Here is a 22,106-nt window from a genome sequence, read left to right as displayed (position 1 = left end):
ACTGAATCCTGGAATTTGCAAACATGATTTATTAATTAGCATTTGTTTTTGTTTTTTTTAAGTATTAACATTGCACATAATCCCCTCCAAAGAAAAGCGCAAACAAGTAAAACTGAAGAAATTAAGTTTCTTTTCATCGATCTATCCTCAACAGAGGAGACAAAAGGAGTAATGTCTGGAGAACTGAGGTGTAACAGAACTAAATGTACTCTCATAATGCACCACCAGCCTCACACCTGCTTGGTTTTTCCCCTCTCAACCAAATTAAAATGTTAAAACAAAAATATCAAGGTTGCATCCTCTATAAACAACTTCATTTGCCCCATCGAGTCAATTAAAGCAGATTAGTTCTAAAGGGGCCTGGAATAACAGAGCTCCTAAGCAGATTGTCCCCCCCCCCTCCCCTCATTTCTCTTTTTAAAGATGTACTTTTAATTTTCATATATGCATCCACCATCCACCTGTATCCCATTTCTTCCCTGCCCCTCTCCAAACGTAAGTGTTAGACAGGACAACACAAAACAAAAAGGGGAGGCAGGGGGGCTCGAGGGATGACAGCAAGATGAGGTGGGTTGGAGGATGGGGGAATGCAGGGAGGGGAGAGTAGTGCATGTGTTCTGAAGTGGGTCCAGTCCTCCAACCCTAGGACCTATGAGAAACAAAACAAAAAAATAAAAGCAGCATGGGAGACAAAGGGATTGAAAGAAAGATTGTAGACACCAATTCAACAAAAAGACATGTCTAACCCTGAAACGAGAGACAGTTAAAAAATAAAAAAAAAATCCTGCTACACAGGACTCAATCCAAACATAAGCAGACTTCTTTAGCATAAAACTCCTTTTCATCCATTTCAATGCCAACATTCCCATCTTAAATTCTTTGACTCAACGGCTCATTAAATGTCTGTCCGGCTGCCCTCTGAAAGATGTGGCACCTGTAGCACAAGAAGTGCAACCCTACACCCTCATGCCTCCCACCCCGCCTGACCCAGGGTTGCGCCACATTAGTGTGGAGTCCCACCTCTTGCCAAGGTCATGTGACTGTCCTTACTGCGTCACTCTGTTGGTGCTGGAACTGTTGTGGCAGCTGCCTGCTGTTGGGAAGGAGACCATTAGGATTTTTATGTCAACACTAAACATAAAAAGTATTCCTACAAAAGTGAGAGAGTGGAAGCTCTTGAAACATCTCACCTCAGGTGACTTTGTTGTTTTAGGAGAAGTTCTAGGCGAAGACTTTGCATTAGACTTCACATCAACTGGTTTTGAGGTCTGAGGGGGGGTACCAGGATCTGATGCAGACTTTTCTGTATCATTCTGCAATATATGCAGATACTAAACCATTACAGTATGCAAAAAAAGGTTAGGAGAAATATTTAGATGCAGTTATATATTTGAGATGATGTGAGATCACCTCAGAGGCAATTCCAAGTTTTCACTCAAGGTCTGGCAGATTCATTGTGGTTTATGAATTTTAAAGTACAAATCCAAATAACTGCATTATAACAACAACAGATAGTGATCATTAATAAATTAATGTTTTCAATCTTATCAGGTCGTCAACAAGTTATGAAATTCAGTACCCTTTAAATAAAATTTACCACTATAATGACTTGACAAAATTCAAAGCATTAGACAATACTACAATAATACAGTACAGCTTACACAAAAGATCAGACTAATCACCATGTCCTGTACTAACCCCAGTTTCCTCAGAGGGTTGGTTCTAACACAACACATCCTACATCACCTACATGCTCATAGTGACCTCTGTTTACTGTGGCCATCGTTGGTCCAGCTAAACTGAAACACTGTGCATTAGTAGAGTTATGGATGTTGCATTTGTGTTGAAGCAGGTTTAGAGCTTTTTCTTATTAACCACAATTTCAGTCATAACCATCTGAAACAACCCAATTTGCATTTGTTCACTGTGGATAAGATTATTCCCACTATGTTATTGTTCACTCTGAGAGAAGCTAATGCGGTTTACATGAAGACTCACTTTTGAGACTGAGGATTCTGAGGTCCTCTGTCTGCGTCGTCTAGATGGTCGGCGTTGCCTTTGTCCTAGCCCTTGAGCAGTTTCGCCGTTGGTCTGGGGGCTGTCAGAAGCTTCCGTTTGCTTCACCTCAACCTGCTCCTGGGGAGCAGCTGCCTGCTGGCCATCTGCAGACTGATCAGGAGGCGGGCGAGGGCGGAACGGTCTGTGAATCCAGGAACAGAATTAGATTTTCATTTGCGTTGGGAAGATTTGCGTAAGCAAGGAGGGGGAAAAAAAACAAAAAACAAACAAAAAAAAAGCACCCCAAAAAGACAAAAACCCATCAGGTCACCTGCGGTATGGACGCCAGAATCTGCGCCGTGGTGGCCGCTGGGCCTGATCACCCACCACTGCTCCATCCTTTTGCTCAGCAGCTTCTCCCTGAAAGACACCACGTACAAAATGTCAGATTTGTTTAAAGAACAATGCTCATTGGATTTGGACTATTGCCTCATTTTAAAAAGAATTCCTCTCAAATTTACAGTCTCGTCAAGACAGACCCAGAAAGCTCTACAATGGTTTTAAGGCTCCAACTTTACTTTTAACTACCTTAACTCAAAATGAAAAAAGTTGAGAGAAATAACCAGCAGCAACATCACTTTTCTAATATTTATGCTCTACAGGACATTTGTTCCCTTCATCTTACGTCTTGAGCCTCCTGTCTTGGTCTGCGGGGCCTGCGCCGGCGCTGCTGGGGTCTTGTTCTTTCGTTCTCCGCCGTCTCCCCTGTCCCCCCACCCTCACCAACAACAACAACAGCTTGGCCATCAGCTGGTTTACTCTGATTGCTAGGAGGAGGGCTGCGGGGGAAGAAGCGCCGGCGGAAGCGGCGTTTATTTGGTGCGTAGCGGCTGCCTTTGACTGGAACCCCCCCTGGGCCGGTCACGTTGGCTGCTTCTGAGCCCTATGGGACAACAAAGAGGAGGGGAATTAAAATGCAGAGAAATTTTAAAAGGGAAGCAGGGGGTGTACTGAGGTAATTCTCTACATACAACACATCTGCTGGATACCACACTTCTTACCTTGGCTGCTTCAATAACATCAAACTCTACAACTTCCCCATCTCCCACACTACGGAGGAATTTTCTAGGGTTGTTCTTCTTGATAGCGGTCTAAGGAAACAGAATTGGCATTGAAGGACAGAGACAATATTTTTCTAGAATATTAAAACCGTAGTCAGGTGCCCATATGAACAAAACAGGTTCCGTTTGCTGTAACTACAGCTGTCGGCAATTTTGAGATTCCCTGGGGAAGCTTCAAGTTTAAGTGATGGACAAAATCCAGGCCTCACTCATGTAAAAATGAATTATAAGTTTATGAGGATAAAGTCTCAACTTTCCAAGTCACTCACATTAAGGGGATATCTTCCAAAGCTGCAGCCTACACTTTATTACTGATCAGCAAAGGAGAGATTATGAGAAAATTGGCAGGTTTCATTTTTGTTTTGTAGCAGTTTTCACTGGCTTAAATCATTTGATTACCATTTTTAACTGATCTGTTTTGAACAAAAAATATGAACAGTGATGTTCAGAGGATCTGGCCTATGGGTCCCCTTGGCCTGAGCTCCGTAATCCATCTATGTACACTTCTCAGCAACTCATGAGGGAGGCACGGCACACATACAAATACAAACTGGGAAATTTAAGAACTCCACTTACATTTTTTGTAACTGGATTTTGTCCCACATCACTTCCTGTAAAGGCTATAGGGAAGGATCCATTCGTGAACAGGAGAAATGTTTACACAATTAGAAAACCCTCTTTACATGGGCATATGAGCATCTGACTATAGTATTTTTTTGATAGGGTCACAAGTTTTCTAGCCTCTGTTAATATAAGAAGTTTCCCCTTGTCTTACCTGATGAACAAATACATCTTCTTTGGTATCATTCCTGTGATGAATTAAACATGATTATTAGCAAAGTTTACTCACGAGGCTGTGATTAAAAATGCTTGATCACCAAAACAAACCAAACAAACAAACTAAAAAGTGATTTAAGTACAATGTGGGCGCCAAGAAGTAAGTGAGAGACACGCCACCTGTTTATGAAGCCATATCCGTTCCGCACATTGAACCATTTCACTGTGCCTTGGACTAAGGTGGCTGCAATGACAGGTAGCATGCGAATAAGTGACATTAGGTGCATTGTTACACACACATTCAAGGAACATAACTGTTATCTTGCTTGTACCAGTGGCAGCCTGGCTGACAAGAAATGGGAGCTGTGTGTGTCAATCATTAACAGGGAGACTGGGTCAGCAGGGAGGGCTGCTGAACAACACGTTTACAGGGTTCTCGCCTTAAAAAATAATAAAGACAGGCCACAGATTAGTTCACGGGTTCATCTTCTTCATGTGGAAGAGAACTGGGCCGTTTCCTTTGCAAAAAACTGAACTAATGTTCTTAAAACACCTTAAAACGCCATTACTGCTTCAAATAGTAAAATGATTTGCACCTGTGTGCGCGTGTCTGCTCGGGGCGCGCGCGAGAGCAGGTAAAGAAGACGAAAAAAATAAATAGAAATCAGGTCGTGTGTTCACGCGTTTAAATCCAAATTAAACTGGTTTGTTAGCGTTATTTGTATATAGGAGCCAAACGCTGACAGACTGGAGGAGCCACTGACTTCAGTGTATGGAAACGTGTAAAGAAACGCAGAAACATCCCGTTTGTGACGTATAAATTCATCGGTTTAAGGTGTCAGTGGGTCAAACTAAACGCTCCCGTGTTTATGTCAATAGAGTTTGACTTCATTGGTATAAATAGTTGCTCCCCGCGAGACAAAAATCAAAACATGTGTAAAACGTAGGACACGTGTTGCTCCTGACACTGACGGTTATATTTTTTCCCCAAATACAAACGCCACTGTTAATAATGACTTTTACAGACAAAATGAAGCGGGTTTTAGCGCTATTTAAAATAAAATGGAAAAACTAACTGAATGCAACCCATCTCAGTGCTCCTATAAGACGCACATGAACTCTTTAAAGCCACGATCACCAACCTATGACTTTCCTCTCCAGCTGTGGTTTGTCTTCCACCGGTGCCGATGGTGGAGCGCTCTGCGCCTCGGCGTCGGTCATGCTCGTTGTCGGATCACTACACTCTCACTGCCGATTCCCCTCCCTCTTGTTCTTCCCGAAACTTTTCTCTCCAGCACGGCTAAGTTTTTATCCCGACATGCCCTCGGGCTGCTGGACGGAAGCCGCGCCCTCATTGGTTTCACGAGAGCTGGAGCTGGGAAGTGATAGGCTGCGACAGCTCGGCAATCGGGAGGGAAATTTTGACAGGTGGACGTGAGAGGAGCCTGAGGCTTTAAATCAAAGCACACTCCTATCTGTAATTACATTTAAGATATCCATAAAGCTGTTACTCAAAAAAGTGTATTCTCACTGGTCAGAATAGTATTTAAGATATCCACACTTACATTTTAGTAGAATTGTATTTTAAGATATCAACACATTTAATTTCACATATCCAAAGTACATTGTGGACATCTAAAACTTCAGCTTCTGTCATGTCCTGTCATTCTTCCGAGCACAAATGACCCCACTTTTGACAGTCACGTGCTAGGCTTTCGATTTTAGATATCTACAACGTCATTTTAGGTTTCTGCAATGGAGCAAGATGTCTACAATACTACTGTTACTAATCCCAATTATAATTTCAGATATCCAAAACGAGAAATAAATCCATTGTATTCAAATTTTAGATGATATGAGATTTTTGCCTTTTGACTACACAGATTTCTGTGCAGATCCATGTGTTTAGTTACTGATTGGTGCTTACAGTTAAGACAGTTGCGGGTTGGAGTCCCTGGCCGACCGTGGCCTGTCTTTGGGCGCTTTTCATGTTTTCCTTCCGCTTTCGTGGGTTTCCTCCGTGTACTTTGTTTTACACCAACAGTCCAAAGACATGTTTGTTAGGTTAATTAGCTATTCTAAATTGCCCGTAGGTATGAATGTGACTGTGAATGATTGTCTGTGTGCCTCTCTGTGTTGGCCCTGAGATCGACTGGGGACCTATCGAGGGTGTACCCCGCATCTTGGACTATGACAGCTGGGATAGGCTCCAGCCCCTCCCGTGGCCCAAAACAGAAAAAGCGGTAAGGGATAATGGATGGATGGTTACGAGTTACAGAATTTCTTTTTAACTTCTTATTGTTGATTACATGAGTGTTCAATTCTACTCCAGATGTGTTCCACATGTTGCTAATAAACGTTTTTATATAGAAATCCAAAATGTTCAGACTGTGTTGCGACAGTAGGCCTCTGGGCATATGTGAAATGGCTCCCACCCACATGAAGAGGGCTCATTGTTTTCAGTCACTTACCACTGATTCTTCATATGTTTGTAGTCATTTAATTTTCTCTGTTAATCATTTTTTTTCATAATCCTGTTGTTCTGTTGTTCTTGCCCATCTCGGTCGTCATCTGTTTTGCATTTCTTTTTGGTCTTTCTGTTTGTTTGTTTCTTTGTGGTCATTTGTAATTTGTCATCACTACAGAGTTTTTGAATGTATTTGTGGTCGTTTTTTCATGTCTATGTATTCTTTTTGAATCTCTTTATGGTAAATTTGTATCTTTTGGGTTAAGTTTGAGCCTGTGTGATTTTTGTATTTCTTTGCAGTTGTACTGCATTTCTTTGTGGTAATTTTTGATAATAATAACAACAAATGTGACACTGAAAGTTTCTTTTGAATCTCTTTTAGGCATTTTGTGTAGTGCCTTTTTGTATCCAAATCCATTTATAATTTATCTATTAATTACTCTCTGGGTTTCAGATGGTTTATTAACCTTATAAACAGGTCATTACTGTTGTATGTTAAGTATTTACTGTGCAAAGACTCACTTTTAGGAACAGAAATTAAACAGTTACAATGGGTTCTTCCAAGCCAAGTATTAATAAGTAAGTCTAAGACTTTTAGACATCTATGCAACAGAACAAATGTCTAGAGAGACACACATTGAAAGATGTAACAGTAGTTAAACCTTTTAAAATGGAAAACTGAATTTTGCTATAGAAGGACTATGTAGAAATACTATTTATTAGCACATTGGGAACATAAAAGGTAACTTGGATCTTTGCAGTATTTTACCAGTAGGAGGAAGAAATAAGATTGAGACGTGAATGAACATGATGCATTTCAGTGATAATAAAATAAACTTCATGTTAAATGAAAATTAGTGAATTTATGTTTTCTATTAATACCAACATTGACTAATCTGTAGCTACTGGCCATTAACAAAATGTAATTTACAAAGTTATCTGTTTATTGTAGTTCAGCTGAAGAAATTGTTTTGGTACTAGATTTTATTGCTGTCTCTTGAAGATCAATTCATTAAAGGCCATTATCAGTGAGGTCACAGTGCTTTTGGTGTGTGTTTAATGTGACACAGGATTAAGAAATTTATGACTGAATTTTCATTTGGGGGTTAACTATGTTTTTAACTACAACCCTCAGCAAATAGGTCATAGAACTCCAGTTTTTTAGAACTAAAATTACTCCAGCAGCTCTAAGAACTTCCAAGGCAGCATTGTACAGCTGTTTTTTTATTGACTTTCCTAAAGCATTAGACACAGTTGACCACACAGTGCTAAAGCAAAGGCTTTCTGGAGTTGGACTATTGGAAAAAGCTGTTAGCTGGTTTGATACTTATCTTTCTGATCAAACCCAGTGTGCGCAGGTAATGGGCTATACTTCTCTTCCTCTCAGAGTTATTAAGCGTGTGCCCCAAGGATCAGTTCTAGGCCCACTTTTGTTCATTATTTACATCACCAACATTGAACAAAGTGTGTCGAATGCAAAATTTTATTTCTTTGCTGATGATACTGTACTGCATTGGATCAACACCAGATCAGGCCCTCTCCTGACTACAACAGCATTTAACTATGTTCAGCAAAACTTTTATTCTTTAAAACTGGTATTAAATCTTGATTAAACAAACGTTATTCTTTTCTCAACCACAAAATCAAAATCAGATATTCTGGCTTCTATTATCAATTTACAGGGTACAAAGATTGAATATGTTTCTAACTACAAATACCTTTAAGTTTTAATTGATGAAACTCTCTCCTTTGCCTTACATATTCAAGAGTTGGGGAAAAGATAAAAATTCATCTGGGTTTTTATTTTAGTCTTGTCTATATTTTAAAGCTAAAAGGAAACTAGATGCTGCTGCTTTGTGATGTTTATCACTAATATAAAAGCTCTCACACACAATTGTCTTGGGCAGGAATTAATTAATTGGTCCTCCATATCTCTGCGCAGATTGAACAACTGGCATGTTTTGATCTATTTTTGGTCTGCTCCCTCAATATCCTTTAGACTAGAAGAGTTCAGGAGTCTAAGGTCTCAGTACCTCTTTTTGTTGTCTGTCACGAGAGTTAGAAAAAAGGGGGGAAAAGGCTTTCAGTCTTGCTGCACCTTCTTCATGGAATGAGTTGCCAACAAAGCTAAAACTTAAATTACTTTTACTGGATATGTTTATGAGATTGGAACTATTTAGTTGTTTTTGTTGCTGCCAGGACACTGCAGAAAAATAGTTTTTTAATCTCAAGGACGTTTTTCCTGGAGAAATAAAGGTTGAAAGAAAAAAATATGTGTGTGTGTGTGTGTGTGTGTGTGTGTGTGTGATTGTTTGTCTGAAAAGATTCCGGGGTAAATAAAGCCATACATTTGTGGTTTGCGTTAATGTGCAGTAAGTGCTCCATCCGAGGTGAGTCCGGAGAGAAAGCTGAGTGGTCCAGGATAATCGAGAATGAAACGTTACGCATGCGCAGAACGTGTCCAGTTTCCGCGGTTTGTTTCATGAACATTTAGGAAAACCTGCAGCATCAAGTTACATGAACTTAGACCAGAGACGACCGGAACAGTAGCGAATGCACCCTGCATGTAATTGTTTTGTAAAAAATGTTTTCTTTTTGTTAAAAATATTGACAAGTCCGCTTATAACAGACTAGCTAATTGATCCTAGGGGCTCTTTTTTGAGCCTATAGTGTAATGTGTAATGTAATGTGCATATAGTGTAATACCTAAAAGGATAACACTTTTTGAACTGCTGACAGGCATGCTCTTTTCACAAAACCTTCTTGTTAAACTATCAGAAACACAAGCACTCAAACTCTTTACATATTTACTTACTTTAAAATGTGCAAGCAGTAAATTGCACTTTTACTCTAGGACAAAACACAGAGTTAAAGCAATTTTCCACTTGTTAGTTTGTGTTTGAATTACCCTCCCTTAACTTTATTCAGTGCCGTGTTAGAATAAAAGCACATTTGCTATCAAACAACACATGAAAAAGAAACAAATATGAATGTGTGCAATATGAACAAAACGAAATGTAAAGTAGGGAATACTCATGTAACGTTTACAGAAAATTTAAAAGATTTTTAAAATGTAAAAAATGCTACATTCTGTGTTTTTTTTAGATGTCACATATAGATGCGTATTCAGAAACAGAATGTAAACAGGTTATTGCACTTACCATGTATTATCATTCTAGAATTCATTGCATTGGCTACTTGTAGCTTATTCAAACTGATTTTTATTACTAATGTACCTACATAACTAATTCCCCATAACATTTGGTTAAACAAATAAATAAATAATAGTCCACTGTAATGACTCTAAGTGGGATGAGATTTTATTGTGACAGGTCCAACAGGAAGTCCAGTGTTGACATCGTTCGCTTTGGTGACAGTGGTGAGGAGCTGGAAGAGGGAGCGACCGAAGGTGGAGTGTGGTCTACGGACAGTACATACACAGCGGGATTTGGGGCTCTGATTCTTTTCGGCCCGGCGGCTGACTTTAGCAGTTGTGTAACTACCTCCGGACGAGGTAGCTAAACCGAAATCTCCCACATCCATCAAGCGGGCGAAGAGAGCGGGGAGAACAGCGCCTGGAATGAGAGCGGAATAAAAGGAGTAGCTTAGCTGATAGCAGGCACCGAGGAGGAGACAGACCCCAGCCAGGCGACCCGTTAGCACGGATACAGGAAGGCAGCATCAGAGGAGGAGGAGGAGGAATTAAAAGGAGGAAGGCTGATAAGTATCACAAGAGAGGAGACACATTATCACTAGGGTAAGTTCCTTATCAAAACATCCAATAGACGGGGCGTCTTTGCGCCTGAGCAGATGAGTTATCCCTGCACATGTCTGTCTGAAGCTTTATTATGATATATTCCCTTTAAACTCCCCCCACCCCCCCCACCAAGTACCAGCACAGGACCAGCAGCTAACTTCTCATCCTAACGGGAGCTTGACGCGGACTCCTCCGGCTTTATTATCTCTTTTAAGTTTCCGATAAGTGCAAGACTTGGCTGAAGTGGACTGTCGCTGCTTTCACTCATTGACTCAACACGATGAAAGTCCCTGATGTTGTCTCCTCTCTGCGCCGCCGTCCCGACTATTAGCTTAGTCATTACTCTAACCTAGCGGGCCAAAATGCATTAGATTTCCACATCTGTCACGGCAGGTTTGAGATAACCGCCGCCGTCTGCACAGAGATTTGAAATCTTCAGTGAGGAGGGTCTGGATGCTTTAAAGGTTTTTTAACTGTGAGCCGTCCTCCTGTGAAGGGCCTCGGTCTGCTTGCAGGCGGTGCGCGTGGATGCGGGGACACCGACCGTTACGCGTTACCGATGACGGGCCGCGGCACTCTGTGGACGCTCTAGGCCGCAGTCCGACCCCTCTCTCGCTTCAACACTGCGGACCCCCCGTGCGACACGTTGCCCCCCGGGGTGCGACTTACCGATACGTTTCGCTGCGGCATTTAACGCTAGTTGTCCGGTTCACAGCAGGCGCGGTAGCGGGAGAAGTCACGCCCGGTGACGCCCGCTTGGAGCGTAATTTATAGGGTCACTAGCGCGGATTAGCGGCCCTGGTCGAACGTTTTAGCCGCTGATAAGTCACCACAATTGACCATTTAAACCCACGACTGGCGTGCGAAAGTAGTTTTGCGTTATCATACTTCACAGCGGGGTCTTCATTTCGTTGAGGGTTGTGAGGAAGTTGCGGAACTTTGCTGTAGTAACGCGTGTACTCGTGGCAGGTAGCCGGGCTGCACCACCGGGACATTTACAAAGTTCGACGCACAGTTTGTCACAAACATTGATGATTGAAACTGGCGCTAGAATTAGCAGCACTTATATGTTTGAATAATAAGTGTATGCTTAGTGAGTGAGCTTGGGCTGATGGGTAAGAAGGTAATGACATAAACAGACATTACAGTATGTTTATGTTTGGTGGCTCAATCAATATGTAAATTGGATTTAGAAAATGTGGATGTGCTATTTAAACAAGTAAAGGCTTTTTCAGGGTGTAGAAACTTTCATTATTTCTGAGTGTTACAACAAGGTTTGTAGGAAGCTGTGCGCTATTAAAAGCTGGTACCGGAACCTGTGATGAGCGGTCTCGTTTTAACTGGCTTGAAATTGCAGTTGGCCGTCTTAGACAGTTTTTGCTTCACAGAATAATGAATAAGGATCTCATTCACCCAGGGTTACTGGCATGTTCTTGTATTGATATAACAATGACGAGCTTTACTTTAGCATCCTGATTAAGATTATTAGTTTTTAGTTTTTGTTGCTGCTTTATGGTGGGACTAAAAGGATACTGAAAAAAGGCTTTTGCGTCTCATTTTGTTTTTATAATACATTAATCCATATCCTACACAATATTTGGTCTCGTATAACAAATATTAAATAAATAGGCTTTTCTGAAATAGATTTGAGTTTGTACCCACATCTTCTACATCCTGTGTGTTGGCCTCCACAGCAGGCATGGCAGATGCAGAACTGGACTTCCAGACAGGTGATGCCGGGGCATCGGCCACCTATCCGATGCAGTGCTCTGCCCTGCGCAAAAATGGCTTTGTTGTGCTGAAAGGTCGACCCTGCAAGATCGTTGAGATGTCCACCTCCAAGACCGGCAAACACGGCCACGCTAAGGTCAGTAAGTCCTGAAAAGCGCTTAGATACATTGGTGTCAGAGACAAAACCTTATCATCAATCTAATATCTAAAATGCATATTTTGTTTTGGTTCAAATTTCATCCTTGGTGTGTTTTTCTTGCAGGTGCACTTGGTTGGTATTGACATCTTCTCTGGTAAGAAGTATGAAGATATTTGTCCCTCCACCCACAACATGGATGTTCCCAACATCAAGAGAATGGATTATCAGGTGAGGCAGCTGCTCATGTAACGGAAAACTAAGACCATCTTCTCTTTGTTTGAACGACAATTTAATTTGATTATGAGAAACATATAAGTTATGCATGGGAAGTCACTCATCACGTCCTTGGTAATATTCCTAAATAGCATATGGCCTTTCATAAGTGCAAGATTTTCAGAAATAATTCCACAAACACAAGAATGTAAAGGGATTAATGCAACTCATAGTAATAACAGGGAAATGTGTCACTGGTCACGATATAATTTTTAAAAATAATGTCATACATTTCAACATGTGAATCAAATTGAAAATCTGTTAATATGGTGCATCTATATCCTTGTGAGGTACAGTAACGCTACAGATAAACGGAGAGTAACATTACTGTACGTTCATTAGCTAATTTATGTAACTTCCCGTCTTCAAACCACTCAGGCCCAGAAACCAAACAGCCATTATGTGAAATGTCAAAATGAATGAGAGTGGAGCTTCTTTCTGTAAGAAAATATCTTTGGCTGATCATTACCAGTCCAGAAGCCTGTAAAATCAAACCTGGAAGACAACAGAGCCATTGTCTACAAAACACGTTGACATGTCACGGTAGGAGAAGCACAGGTATAATTAATGATTACTTAAATCCATTTGGCTGCTTCAGTTTCAGTCCTCCTATTGTACAAGCTGGCTCACTGTCACACACTCATGGCTTCCTGGGACACCTGAATACAACAGAGTTAATGTTGTGTAGCGCTTGTGTTTTCCCAACATTACAAGTGGAAATGTCTGTTTGAGCAAAATTACATACATTTACATTTAGTCATTTAGCAGACGCTTTTATCTAAAGCGACTTACAAGTGAGGTACAAGGCAGCAAGAATCTAAGTCAAGGACAAAACATCAAAGCAAAGTCCTAAGTGTTCACATTTCGCGAGATGCAAGTGTGAGAAAGAGCAGAGCAGAAAGTTTTTTGTCTTAAAAAAAATAGATTTAGGTGCATAGGAAGATGCGGAAGAGTTGTTTTCATTGCCCAATAATGCTGTAATCCTTGGCTTTGGAGCTTTTTAGCATCTTTCAGCTCACTGTTTTGGATTTAAAGCCAAACCTTACTGCTTTGTTTAATGTCAGATGTTTTAAGAAGCCTTTTCAGCAAAAACACACTGTATGCCAATGTCCTACACCAAAAAACAGCTAAAGACACACAAATAAATAAATGCAGGTTTAATTGCCGGTGTTTATTTTACCATTTCATCTTATTTGATTAGATTTGATTACATTCAACGTTATTGTCATTGCACATGTTATGGTACAAGGCAACAAAATACAGTTAGCATCTAACCAGGAGTGCATTAGTAGCAGTGCAAAATAATTTACATATGTACATGGGTATAAACAGTATAGCAATAGTTTAAATAAACAGTACACGTATACAATGGGATATTGTATACAATGGCTATAATATCGTGCTTTGAGAAGGTTATATACATGTGTGCAAATTGTTATGGACAGTGCAATGAGGGAGGCTATTATGAACACAAATGTTCAACAATATGAATAGTGGGGTTCATATTGAGGACAGACTATGAGAAAATGGGTCCCTGGGCACAGATAGGTTAAATTCCCTGCACCCAAGACCCCCACACTTAAAGAGACAAAAAACAACTGCTTGTATGGTCGTCCCAGCATTTCTGTCCCTTTGGGTCTGTTTTATTTATTTATTTTTTCTTTGGAATTGTCCTCCTCGTACTTTTGGTGACTGTGTCTCTTTCATTTATTCATTAACAGATTGTGATTACTTTCTTTCTTTTGGGGTCATTTGGTGTTGTTTTTTTTTTTTCGTAATTTTTTTGTCTCTTTGGGGTTGTTTTGTAGTTTGTTGTGGTTGGTTGGATTCTTCCAGCTGAGGTCTATGGCACACAAGAAATATTAACACTCACTTCAAACATGGGTTCTGGCCCAGGGGGCTATCACTTCTTGGGTTCCCGTGCCTGTGCCTGGTAGGCCCTGCGCTGTCACTCTGCTGCGGCACGAACACACACGCACACACATGCAGAGAGAGAGAGAGAGAAAAGTCAAAAAGAAGCGGTTTCTGCCATTATACAGTTAGAATATGTAATAAATAAGTCAGAGATGGAGGAGAAATCCGGTTACTCTTCTGCTGCATGTATAACCAGGTTTTTTAAGTGCATGTAAACACCGTTCCCCAATTACCAGAGAAAGCTGATTTCTCTGAGTAACCCCGGCCACTTAAGACCATGTATACATGGTCAATGATACTTTGATGATTTTAGAATAGATTTTATTGTGAAGTCAGTGTGACATTTAACTAAACAGGCTCCTGAGTGCTAACACTCTCAAACCAGTTGGAATAAAACATATTGTGTTCAGTGGAATGCTCAGAGCTAGCCAAACTGAAAAGCAAATGCTGAAGGATTTCCTGTACAAGTGAAACCATACTTGTCCCATTGCTCCCTATACTCTTTTATGTCAGGAAGTAAATGTCTGCAGTGTTTTAGACGTGGGCAGAGTATCCCCCATGAGCCTCCACAGTCACAGCAATGGAAAGAGTTTTTAATGATTCTGGGTGGATAAAGCTGATGACTTCATTGGTTTGTGTAATGGAAATCATTCAAAGTGAAATGTTTGTGCTAGTATGAATCAAACACGCTCACTTGGAAACCACTGCTTAATTCAGTGTAGATGTAAAATGAATTTTCCTTTTAGAATTTGTAATACAACCAAGCCTGCATGTATCAAAATTCTGTATCTGCTGTTGTGTTCACTCTCCCAGCTGATTGGGATCCAAGATGGCTACCTGTCCCTGCTACAGGACAGCGGGGAGGTCAGAGAAGACCTGAAGATTCCTGAGGGGGACTTGGGTAAAGAGATAGAGAGCAAGCATGAAGCTGGTGAAGAGATCTTGGTCAGTGCTGTCACCTCTTATGCTCTTTTTTTAGCTTTCTGTCCTTAAATCACATTATGGAACTTCAGTGCAAAACACACAAAGCTTTAAAATGCAAATGTTGCTTCTTGCATTATAATAAACATTTAAAACAATATAGGAAATTATTATTATTGATGTGCAACGAATACAAAAGCTTCTTAAGATGGTAGCAGTCTTTCAACTATAAGCAGTGTCCAGTAAAAGAAAAAAAAATAACATGATGAAAAACTTTTAAGTCAAAAAGTTCAATTAATATTTCCTAATTGCGACTTTTTATCCCATAAGTTGAGTTTTACTTATAAGATTGTTACTTTGGCTGGCGGAATCAGCCTCTTTATTGTCTAGACCCTCGCTGCATCCAGCCCCAACAACTTTCACTAGTAAAAGACTAGGATAGCCTGCATGTGGCCTGAGAGGCAAAATTCAGGGCAACACAATATCCATTGAGCTCTATCTGCTATTAGATGAGTTTATCAACAGTTCTGTAAACTTTCTTTTGGATTACGAGAGCTTTCGAGTAAAAATATTAAGAGAGATATTGGACATTAAATGCCTTATTCTGATTCCTCTAAACATATTTCAGATCACCGTTCTAAATGCAATGGATGAAGAAGCGGCAATCGGCATCAAAGCCTTGGGTAAATAAGCCACTGCAGGTAAATACAGAGATACAGCTGTTTCGCCATGCAGCTGTCCCTCTCAACCCTCTACAACTACCGCCTGACCCAAGCCTGCCTGAAGAAGAGTGTGTGTTATGTAAAAGTATGCATGTATGTGTGTGTTTGGATATTACACCACGAGCCAGCAGCATGTGCCATGCCAGCGCAAGTGTGTGCAATGTCATGTACAGTTTATTATTCATCAGTGGTGAAAGGGGGAGGCAACTCCAGTCAGGTTGCAGAGGTTTAATTTCAACTTGTATGCAATTTTAAAGTGTTATTTACAATTATGCATATCCACTATACTGGAAATATTTATGTTTCTTGCAACATTATAGCATCACATAATTATGTTTTACACATATATAGTTTGAACTGGACATGTTAGAGATAAGCCTAAATTTGAAGACTTAGAATTTACAAAATTGTAAAGAAAAATAAATAGAAATTTGAAGCTAATATTAGTTGATGGTTGCTGAGCAGTGTATTACTGCGGATTTGCCTACCCCCAGTTGTACTTTTTTCATGTTAAAACGATCATGAACATATGTGTTGTTTTTATGTATCAAATATATAAATTAAAACCTATGGTTAATAATGTATTTTTGAGCAGTGTATTGCTTTCTGTGGGACGCACTTCATTTTACAGCCTGATGTAGCCTTCCTGTATTTCCTACTAAGGAACAGCTTGTGGCATTGTAATTGTTGGGTCAAACTGTTTTATGCACGTTTCTTGGTTTCACTTCCTCACCTGCAAACTGCGGGCTGTAGAATAAAGTGTCCACATAAATATGTTTAAAGTTGTTTATGGAGTATTTCCTGTGCAGACACAAGTCAAAATGCTGAAAAATGCTAATGTCTCATTAAAATGTGTTTCCCTCGCTTTGATTTTTTCTTTCCCTCAAGCCTCTTCCTCTTGATTTCTGACTTTACTTTCCACTCATCTATCTCCCTCCTTTTAATTGTTTCAGGGGCAAACAAGATGCACTGGACCTGCGGAAAAGGAGGGGATATTGGCTCGTCAATGCTATTCTCCCTCTTTTTTCCTTTTGTTTTGTCTTTGCTTTTCATACTCTCTCCCTTACTCTGTTTTCTGACCCACTTTGGATTTAATTAGAAAAGAAAGTTAATTGGAAATGTCAAATGGTAAAAACCATCTATTGCACATATAATAAAGCCACATCTGAGTCTGGATGTACACGTTAAAAAGACTTGTAAAGGAACATCTCTCACTAACGATATTTGTAAGTCTACAAATGTTCAGTAGCTACCTACGTCCTGGGGAAAAAATGGTGATAATGTCAAAACTCTGTTTTTAATGTTCCTCTGTTTTATCAAGGGCTTCAACTCTAGATCTGCATTGTTCTGTTAAGGCTTGTTTGGTATGAGCCATCCAGGACTGTTTTCTGTTTGTGTCTTTTCTGTATGGCACAATAAACAGCCCCACATTCTGTTTATCACCTGACTCTGTTAAAAGTGACCCACATGGCAAACCCAAGGTTATGTTTCGCCCCAAGGCTTAGAAACTCCTGCTCCAATTACACAAATTTTCCTCAGTTTCAAGTCCTTCAGCCAAACCTCAGTATATCATGATTCACTCCTTAAAATCCCTTTGCAGAAACCAACAGACCGGGCCTCACATAGAACTGTTTAGAAAAATGACAAGAGTATTATGTACTCTTAAACTGAGTGATGATTCAGGAGGCAAACAAGTTGTGGCAGTTTGATATCCTTACTTTGTGCTGACACAGCATATCCAAACTGTGCAGAATGTCTCCATGATCAAAAGAATAAAGATGATAAACTGTTGGACATGGCTTTTGCTTATCGTTTTTATTTGGCAACGTAAAAGCTTTAAAACAGAACAGTCCTTGATTTATGCTGCAGATGATCCCAAAAAACACTGCAAATCCTGTGTAATTTTGTCACGAAAATGGTCATGATTATTTTATCTGGTAACAACCCAGTAACAACCCTAATTGCTCTAATTCTATCAACCAATAGTCAGCAACCCAGTGAAACAGTTTTCATCAATGTGTCTGTGATCTTAGCAGAAATGTAGATTTAATCCACATATTCAATTGCTAAGTGTTGCTGAAAATTCTGTGTTTTTTGTAGAGGTGCTCAACTCCCCACTGATTTACTAAGTATGTTAGTTTCCAAAGAATATTCTGGTTCATGCAATCTGACTTTATACAGCATATAAACATTTTAGTGCACGCAAGCACCTGCAGAATGGCTTTACAGTCTAGGTAAAAATAAGCTATTTTACAAATTACAATATGAAGACTTGTAAAAAAATCAACGTTAAATGTTTCAAAAGCTGCTGATCACCCGTAAAGTCAAAACACAACTTAAAAACAATGTACTGTACAAGAATTAAAAGACTTCATATGTTGAATGATTCTGCCTAATGACTTGAAGAGGTCGAATACACTGCTCATACAAACAGGTTCTCCAGAATCTTGAGGGAAGCAGTGAATTCTCAGTAACAGTGAAGGTGAACATGGCGATGAGTTACTTGCCATGGGGGTAGAACCTCTGCCCGCCCTGGCTGTGGGGGAGGAAGGTGTGGCGAGGAGCACCCTGGGAAGAGCTCTGGAATTGGGCCTGCCAACAAAAACGTTACAAACTTAATTATAATATGTTTTTCTGCATTATAATTTAGAAATAGCAATGTAGGTGAACAGGCTGAGACCTACATCTACTAAGAACAGCACAAGCCCATGCAGTTTAAACAACATCAGTGCCAAGTGTTAAGCTCAATCCAACAAATTAACGTATAATTTGTTATCAAGAAGGGTTTGTTTATTTTCCGTCTTTGAGATATGTGGTCAGCTCTAATCAGTGAGACTGCCCAATGAAAAGTCAACATTGTACACAGTTGAAATACAGTCATTTGTGTTCCAAGGACAAAATTGCAGTGAACAACACAGACAAAACATTAACATGAAAGTTTCAACATTAATACTCCCTAAACAGGGAGGACGACAAGAGGCACATGGAGGCGCAAACCAGTGATCGCATGTGTTCAGTTTTAAAGTCTACAGCCATGGTAACAACTTTGTCAGGCTCATTGTATCAACTCACCTTTGCAGTGGGGATCTGAACTGCCATTGATGGCGTGGGCAGCAGGCCTGGAGCAGAAGGATGCATAGCTGGGGGGTGCATGGGCCTCAAAGCACCCTGAAAATACATAGAACAAAAACATTTATAAGATAAATGGGAAACACCTTTAAAAAAAAGTTAAGTCAGTAAGTATTATGAGGGCTGTTTTCAAATTATTTAAATAACAGCATCACATAAATAAAGCAGATATATGTATTTTGGGTTCCTGTACAAGACTATAGTGAAGCATCTCAAACACAAATGTACTTACTGCATCGGTGAAGCCCGACTGTTGGTTGGCATGTTCCAGCTGCTTCTGGAGGGGTATTCCAGCTCCAGGGATGTAACCTGCAGTAAATGCAGGAGTTACTGTTTGTGCAGTTGTGTAGTAGGTATCTGGTAAGATCATTTAATAGACAAAGAGAGTTTGACACTGTTGCAAACATAAGAAAAATGACAAGAGAGGAACTAACCAGCCTGAGACGTGAAGTGGCTGTGGACGGGATAACCAGTCTGCTGGTGGGGGATGTATGGCATGGGCTGAAATGCAGACGCACCTGAGAGAGAACAAAGAAAGCTTAGTCATAATGCAATCGTTACATTCTACATTTGATGTGCCACAGATTATTGATAAGGCTGACTGACTAAATCTAAAACTCTTATCCAGATAACAAAAGCTGATCCAGTTATTGTGATCAAGACTTTATGTACAAAGAAAAAATTCACATGGCCTCTGATCTCTGATATTTACACAGACATGTATCCTGTACCTCTGATCTGGGAGCTGCTCGCAAAGCTGACAGGTACAGATGGTCCAGGGGCGTAGGAGGAGGGATGCTGGGCCTGAGCCACCCCGTACGTCTCATGGACCGCTTGGCCCCCGCTGAACTGTCCATGCTCTGCTGAGCCTGAGCTGAAACCAGGTGTCTGATAGTGACGTGTCTTAAAAAGGAGGATGTGGACAGGTGCTTGTTAATTAATGGTGTTCGAATTCTTCTTCATTTAAAAATATGACTGTCCAGTGTGGAATTAAAGGTTTAAGAGTATGCATATTACTCAGCTATTTGCTACTATAACAAAGAAATGTACTTTTAGATTTATCACACAGAAGGTAGTCAGGGATTAAATGTCTTCAAAACTTGAGTGTGCCTTGTGAAATCCAAAAAAAATAAACAAAACATAGTATACACACTAAAGAAGAAACTTTGTGACGGATGGTGGTCTGAGTGAACAGTTCTTTACTTACTGGAATCACAGCAGCTGGAAATAGTTGTTTATTACGTTCTCCGAGCAATGCACCAGGTCGACTGTGGCTCACTGGACTGCCTGAGAAAGGAAGACAGATAAATCAAATGGATGAGACAACAGTTCCCCCGTCAACTTAAGGTGAAGTGATGCACTAGACATGTTAAGTGGGTCTCACCTTGAATGCTGAGGAGGTGTTGCCCTGCATGCATTGGAAGATTTGGTTGGTAGCTGGCTGGTGTCAGTGTTGTTATATCACTAGAGAACATATGAAACACAGATATGCTACGAAATACCCGGGATACTTCGGTTAAAAAAATCTTTTTTCAACATTACAGTGCCTAGTATCACACCATATCACATATTTGAAAACATCTTGACTACCTCTGTTCCTTTCTGCGCCTCTTTTCCTCCTCATGAAGAACTTTCTTGAGCTGTAAGAACAGCTGGTGTTTCTCTTCTTGAAGGCCCTGAAGTTTCTCACCCATCTTCATGACCTACAGTTTAACAGAGTTAGAAAATAGAGTATAAGAAAACACCTTTTATTATTTGCGCAAAACCAAGGTAAGCCAGCAAAGCTAAGAAGCAGTTTGTGTTAGTCAGTTTTCCAACCTGTTCTTTGGTTTCCTCCAGTGACATTCTTTCTTCTATTTCTTTTGTCCTCTTCCGCTCTTCTTCCTCTTTCATCTTCTGCTCCATCATTTTATCTACCTCTTCCTCCTCTGAAAATAGTATTAATTTAGAAAACCATTTAAGGGAAAGATGCATAGATGCAGATGTTACACAAATTGCACATCTGTATAATTTAAACGCAACTAATTTTGTGGCAAATCAATTAATGGCATTTTATTAGATTTTGACTTAACATTCCTATACTAATAACACAAAGCCATATTGACCGGATCATTTGTTAACGGTGACCAACAGAATATCAATATATACTTAGTAATACAATTTTACTTTTGACAGATAGTGAGAGCTCACCTTGTCTCTTGCGCTCCCTCTCTCTCATGATATGTTTGTGGAGGGCTCTGGCCATCGCGTTGGACAGCTTAGGTCTCTCCAGCAGGGCGGGCATAGTGACAGGCAGTGGAGGGGCCAGCTGGGAAGTGTCAAAATGTACGTTAAAACTAGTATTATAAAAGATTCATGGGGCACATTTAACTGCCTCAAAATATGCATTGTTAGTTTAACTAGTATTTGACTATATAAGACGTAACGCTACCAATATCACAGATGTACCGGTTAAAGGCCTACGCTAGCTAAGTTAGCATTGTTAGCTTAAGGTTATGCTTCGTTACAGTACATCTTAGTGCAATTTATAAACTACTCAGTTGTACTTCAAGACATGTGCGGAACTTAAAAGCGCAAACCAAGAGCAATAGAACAATTGTAAGTTTCCTTATACACGAGAGAAATCTGTAAGGTGCGTTAGCCAGCCAGCTAGCTACCTAGCTGTTCTACACTCGCGCATTTTGTAGAATCTATTCCAACGTTCATTTGAGATTAGCAGAATAATACTACATACAAATCTTACTTTTCTTGTTTTTTGAGTCGTTTAATAAGAACCTAACCGTCCCCCGGTTTTTAAATTAAAGCCACTTCACTATGAAGTAAGTAATTAACTAACTTAAAATCAAAACTTCTCCCCCAAAATATAAACAGACGAAAATGTTCCCAAGCCTGGGTGGCGATGTTTGTCTTCCGGAGTCAATAATGACGCCATTTCCTTCGGGAACTGCCTTTTGGGAATAGTAGTTTCTCGTTCAATCTTTATCTGGAAAATATCTTGTATAGGCTGTCTGCTTGCTGCATCCAATTACCTCTGTAATTTCTGTTTATTTACAGCATTGTATTGTATTATAGAACTGTTGGACTGCAAGATGTCAGTGAAGATAATAGACTGCAATTTTTTTTGCAATGTTTAAATTAAATGCAAACCATAACTCTC

General features: G+C 40.1%; 3 protein-coding genes across 11 annotated transcripts; 1 reads left to right on the top strand and 2 right to left on the bottom strand.

The window, feature by feature from the left end:
• Positions 1-9: 9 nt before the first annotated feature.
• LOC137137277 (Y-box-binding protein 2-A-like) lies at positions 10-5,203 on the bottom strand. Of its 2 annotated transcripts, none has more exons than XM_067523344.1 (10): positions 5,039-5,203; positions 4,077-4,140; positions 3,895-3,928; positions 3,060-3,149; positions 2,684-2,941; positions 2,330-2,418; positions 1,999-2,200; positions 1,191-1,313; positions 1,021-1,090; positions 10-649 (listed from the first exon to the last, which is right to left on the bottom strand). In XM_067523344.1, the coding sequence occupies exons 1-9, from the start codon at positions 5,115-5,117 to the stop codon at positions 1,055-1,057; spliced, it is 975 nt and encodes a 324-aa protein (XP_067379445.1). In that variant the 5' UTR covers positions 5,118-5,203; the 3' UTR covers positions 10-649; positions 1,021-1,054. The 2 variants fall into 2 exon arrangements, with proteins under 2 accessions (XP_067379445.1, XP_067379444.1); XM_067523343.1 differs by having other exon boundaries at positions 1,021-1,093; positions 5,039-5,202.
• Positions 5,204-9,718: 4,515 nt separating this feature from the next.
• On the top strand, positions 9,719-17,614 carry LOC137137441 (eukaryotic translation initiation factor 5A-1). Of its 3 annotated transcripts, XM_067523704.1 has the most exons (6): positions 9,720-10,120; positions 11,815-11,987; positions 12,114-12,218; positions 14,991-15,122; positions 15,727-15,799; positions 16,774-17,614. In XM_067523704.1, exons 2-5 carry the CDS (start codon positions 11,820-11,822, stop codon positions 15,787-15,789), a joined length of 468 nt encoding a protein of 155 aa, XP_067379805.1. In that variant the 5' UTR covers positions 9,720-10,120; positions 11,815-11,819; the 3' UTR covers positions 15,790-15,799; positions 16,774-17,614. The 3 variants fall into 3 exon arrangements, with proteins under 3 accessions (XP_067379807.1, XP_067379805.1, XP_067379804.1); XM_067523706.1 differs by having other exon boundaries at positions 9,719-10,120; positions 11,818-11,987; positions 15,727-17,614; XM_067523703.1 differs by having other exon boundaries at positions 15,727-17,614.
• gps2 (G protein pathway suppressor 2) lies at positions 13,992-21,858 on the bottom strand. Of its 6 annotated transcripts, none has more exons than XM_067523698.1 (12): positions 21,693-21,857; positions 21,140-21,257; positions 20,768-20,877; positions 20,540-20,652; positions 20,334-20,440; positions 20,157-20,236; positions 19,681-19,852; positions 19,384-19,467; positions 19,182-19,258; positions 18,893-18,988; positions 18,328-18,412; positions 13,992-14,219 (listed from the first exon to the last, which is right to left on the bottom strand). In XM_067523698.1, exons 2-12 carry the CDS (start codon positions 21,231-21,233, stop codon positions 14,212-14,214), a joined length of 1,026 nt encoding a protein of 341 aa, XP_067379799.1. In that variant the 5' UTR covers positions 21,234-21,257; positions 21,693-21,857; the 3' UTR covers positions 13,992-14,211. The 6 variants fall into 6 exon arrangements, with proteins under 6 accessions (XP_067379799.1, XP_067379802.1, XP_067379801.1 ...); XM_067523701.1 differs by having other exon boundaries at positions 13,992-14,216; XM_067523700.1 differs by lacking the exon at positions 13,992-14,219 and having other exon boundaries at positions 17,617-18,412; positions 21,786-21,858.
• Between the last annotated feature and the right edge of the window lie 248 nt (positions 21,859-22,106).

Source organism: Channa argus, chromosome 12 (genome assembly GCF_033026475.1).
Source record: "Channa argus isolate prfri chromosome 12, Channa argus male v1.0, whole genome shotgun sequence".
NCBI lineage: Eukaryota > Metazoa > Chordata > Actinopteri > Anabantiformes > Channidae > Channa > Channa argus.
The sequence above is the reverse complement of the archived record's forward strand: the minus strand, read 5'-3'. Positions and strand labels throughout refer to the sequence as shown.

Coding starts and splice junctions, on each gene's coding strand:
- LOC137137277 (XM_067523343.1), bottom strand. CDS start 5,117: ATGACCGACGCCGAGGCGCAGAGCGCTCCACCATCGGCACCGGTGGAA. Junction 3,150..3,894: donor AAGATGTATTTGTTCATCAG/GTAAGACAAGGG, acceptor CTGTTTCCTTAG/ACCGCTATCAAGAAGAACAA. Junction 2,419..2,683: donor CAAGACAGGAGGCTCAAGAC/GTAAGATGAAGG, acceptor GGTGTCTTTCAG/GGAGAAGCTGCTGAGCAAAA.
- LOC137137441 (XM_067523706.1), top strand. CDS start 11,820: ATGGCAGATGCAGAACTGGACTTCCAGACAGGTGATGCCGGGGCATCG. Junction 11,988..12,113: donor GCAAACACGGCCACGCTAAG/GTCAGTAAGTCC, acceptor TTTTTCTTGCAG/GTGCACTTGGTTGGTATTGA. Junction 12,219..14,990: donor TCAAGAGAATGGATTATCAG/GTGAGGCAGCTG, acceptor TCACTCTCCCAG/CTGATTGGGATCCAAGATGG.
- gps2 (XM_067523700.1), bottom strand. CDS start 21,233: ATGCCCGCCCTGCTGGAGAGACCTAAGCTGTCCAACGCGATGGCCAGA. Junction 20,653..20,767: donor TGGAGGAAACCAAAGAACAG/GTTGGAAAACTG, acceptor GTTAAACTGTAG/GTCATGAAGATGGGTGAGAA. Junction 18,989..19,181: donor AGTCGGGCTTCACCGATGCA/GTAAGTACATTT, acceptor ATGTATTTTCAG/GGTGCTTTGAGGCCCATGCA.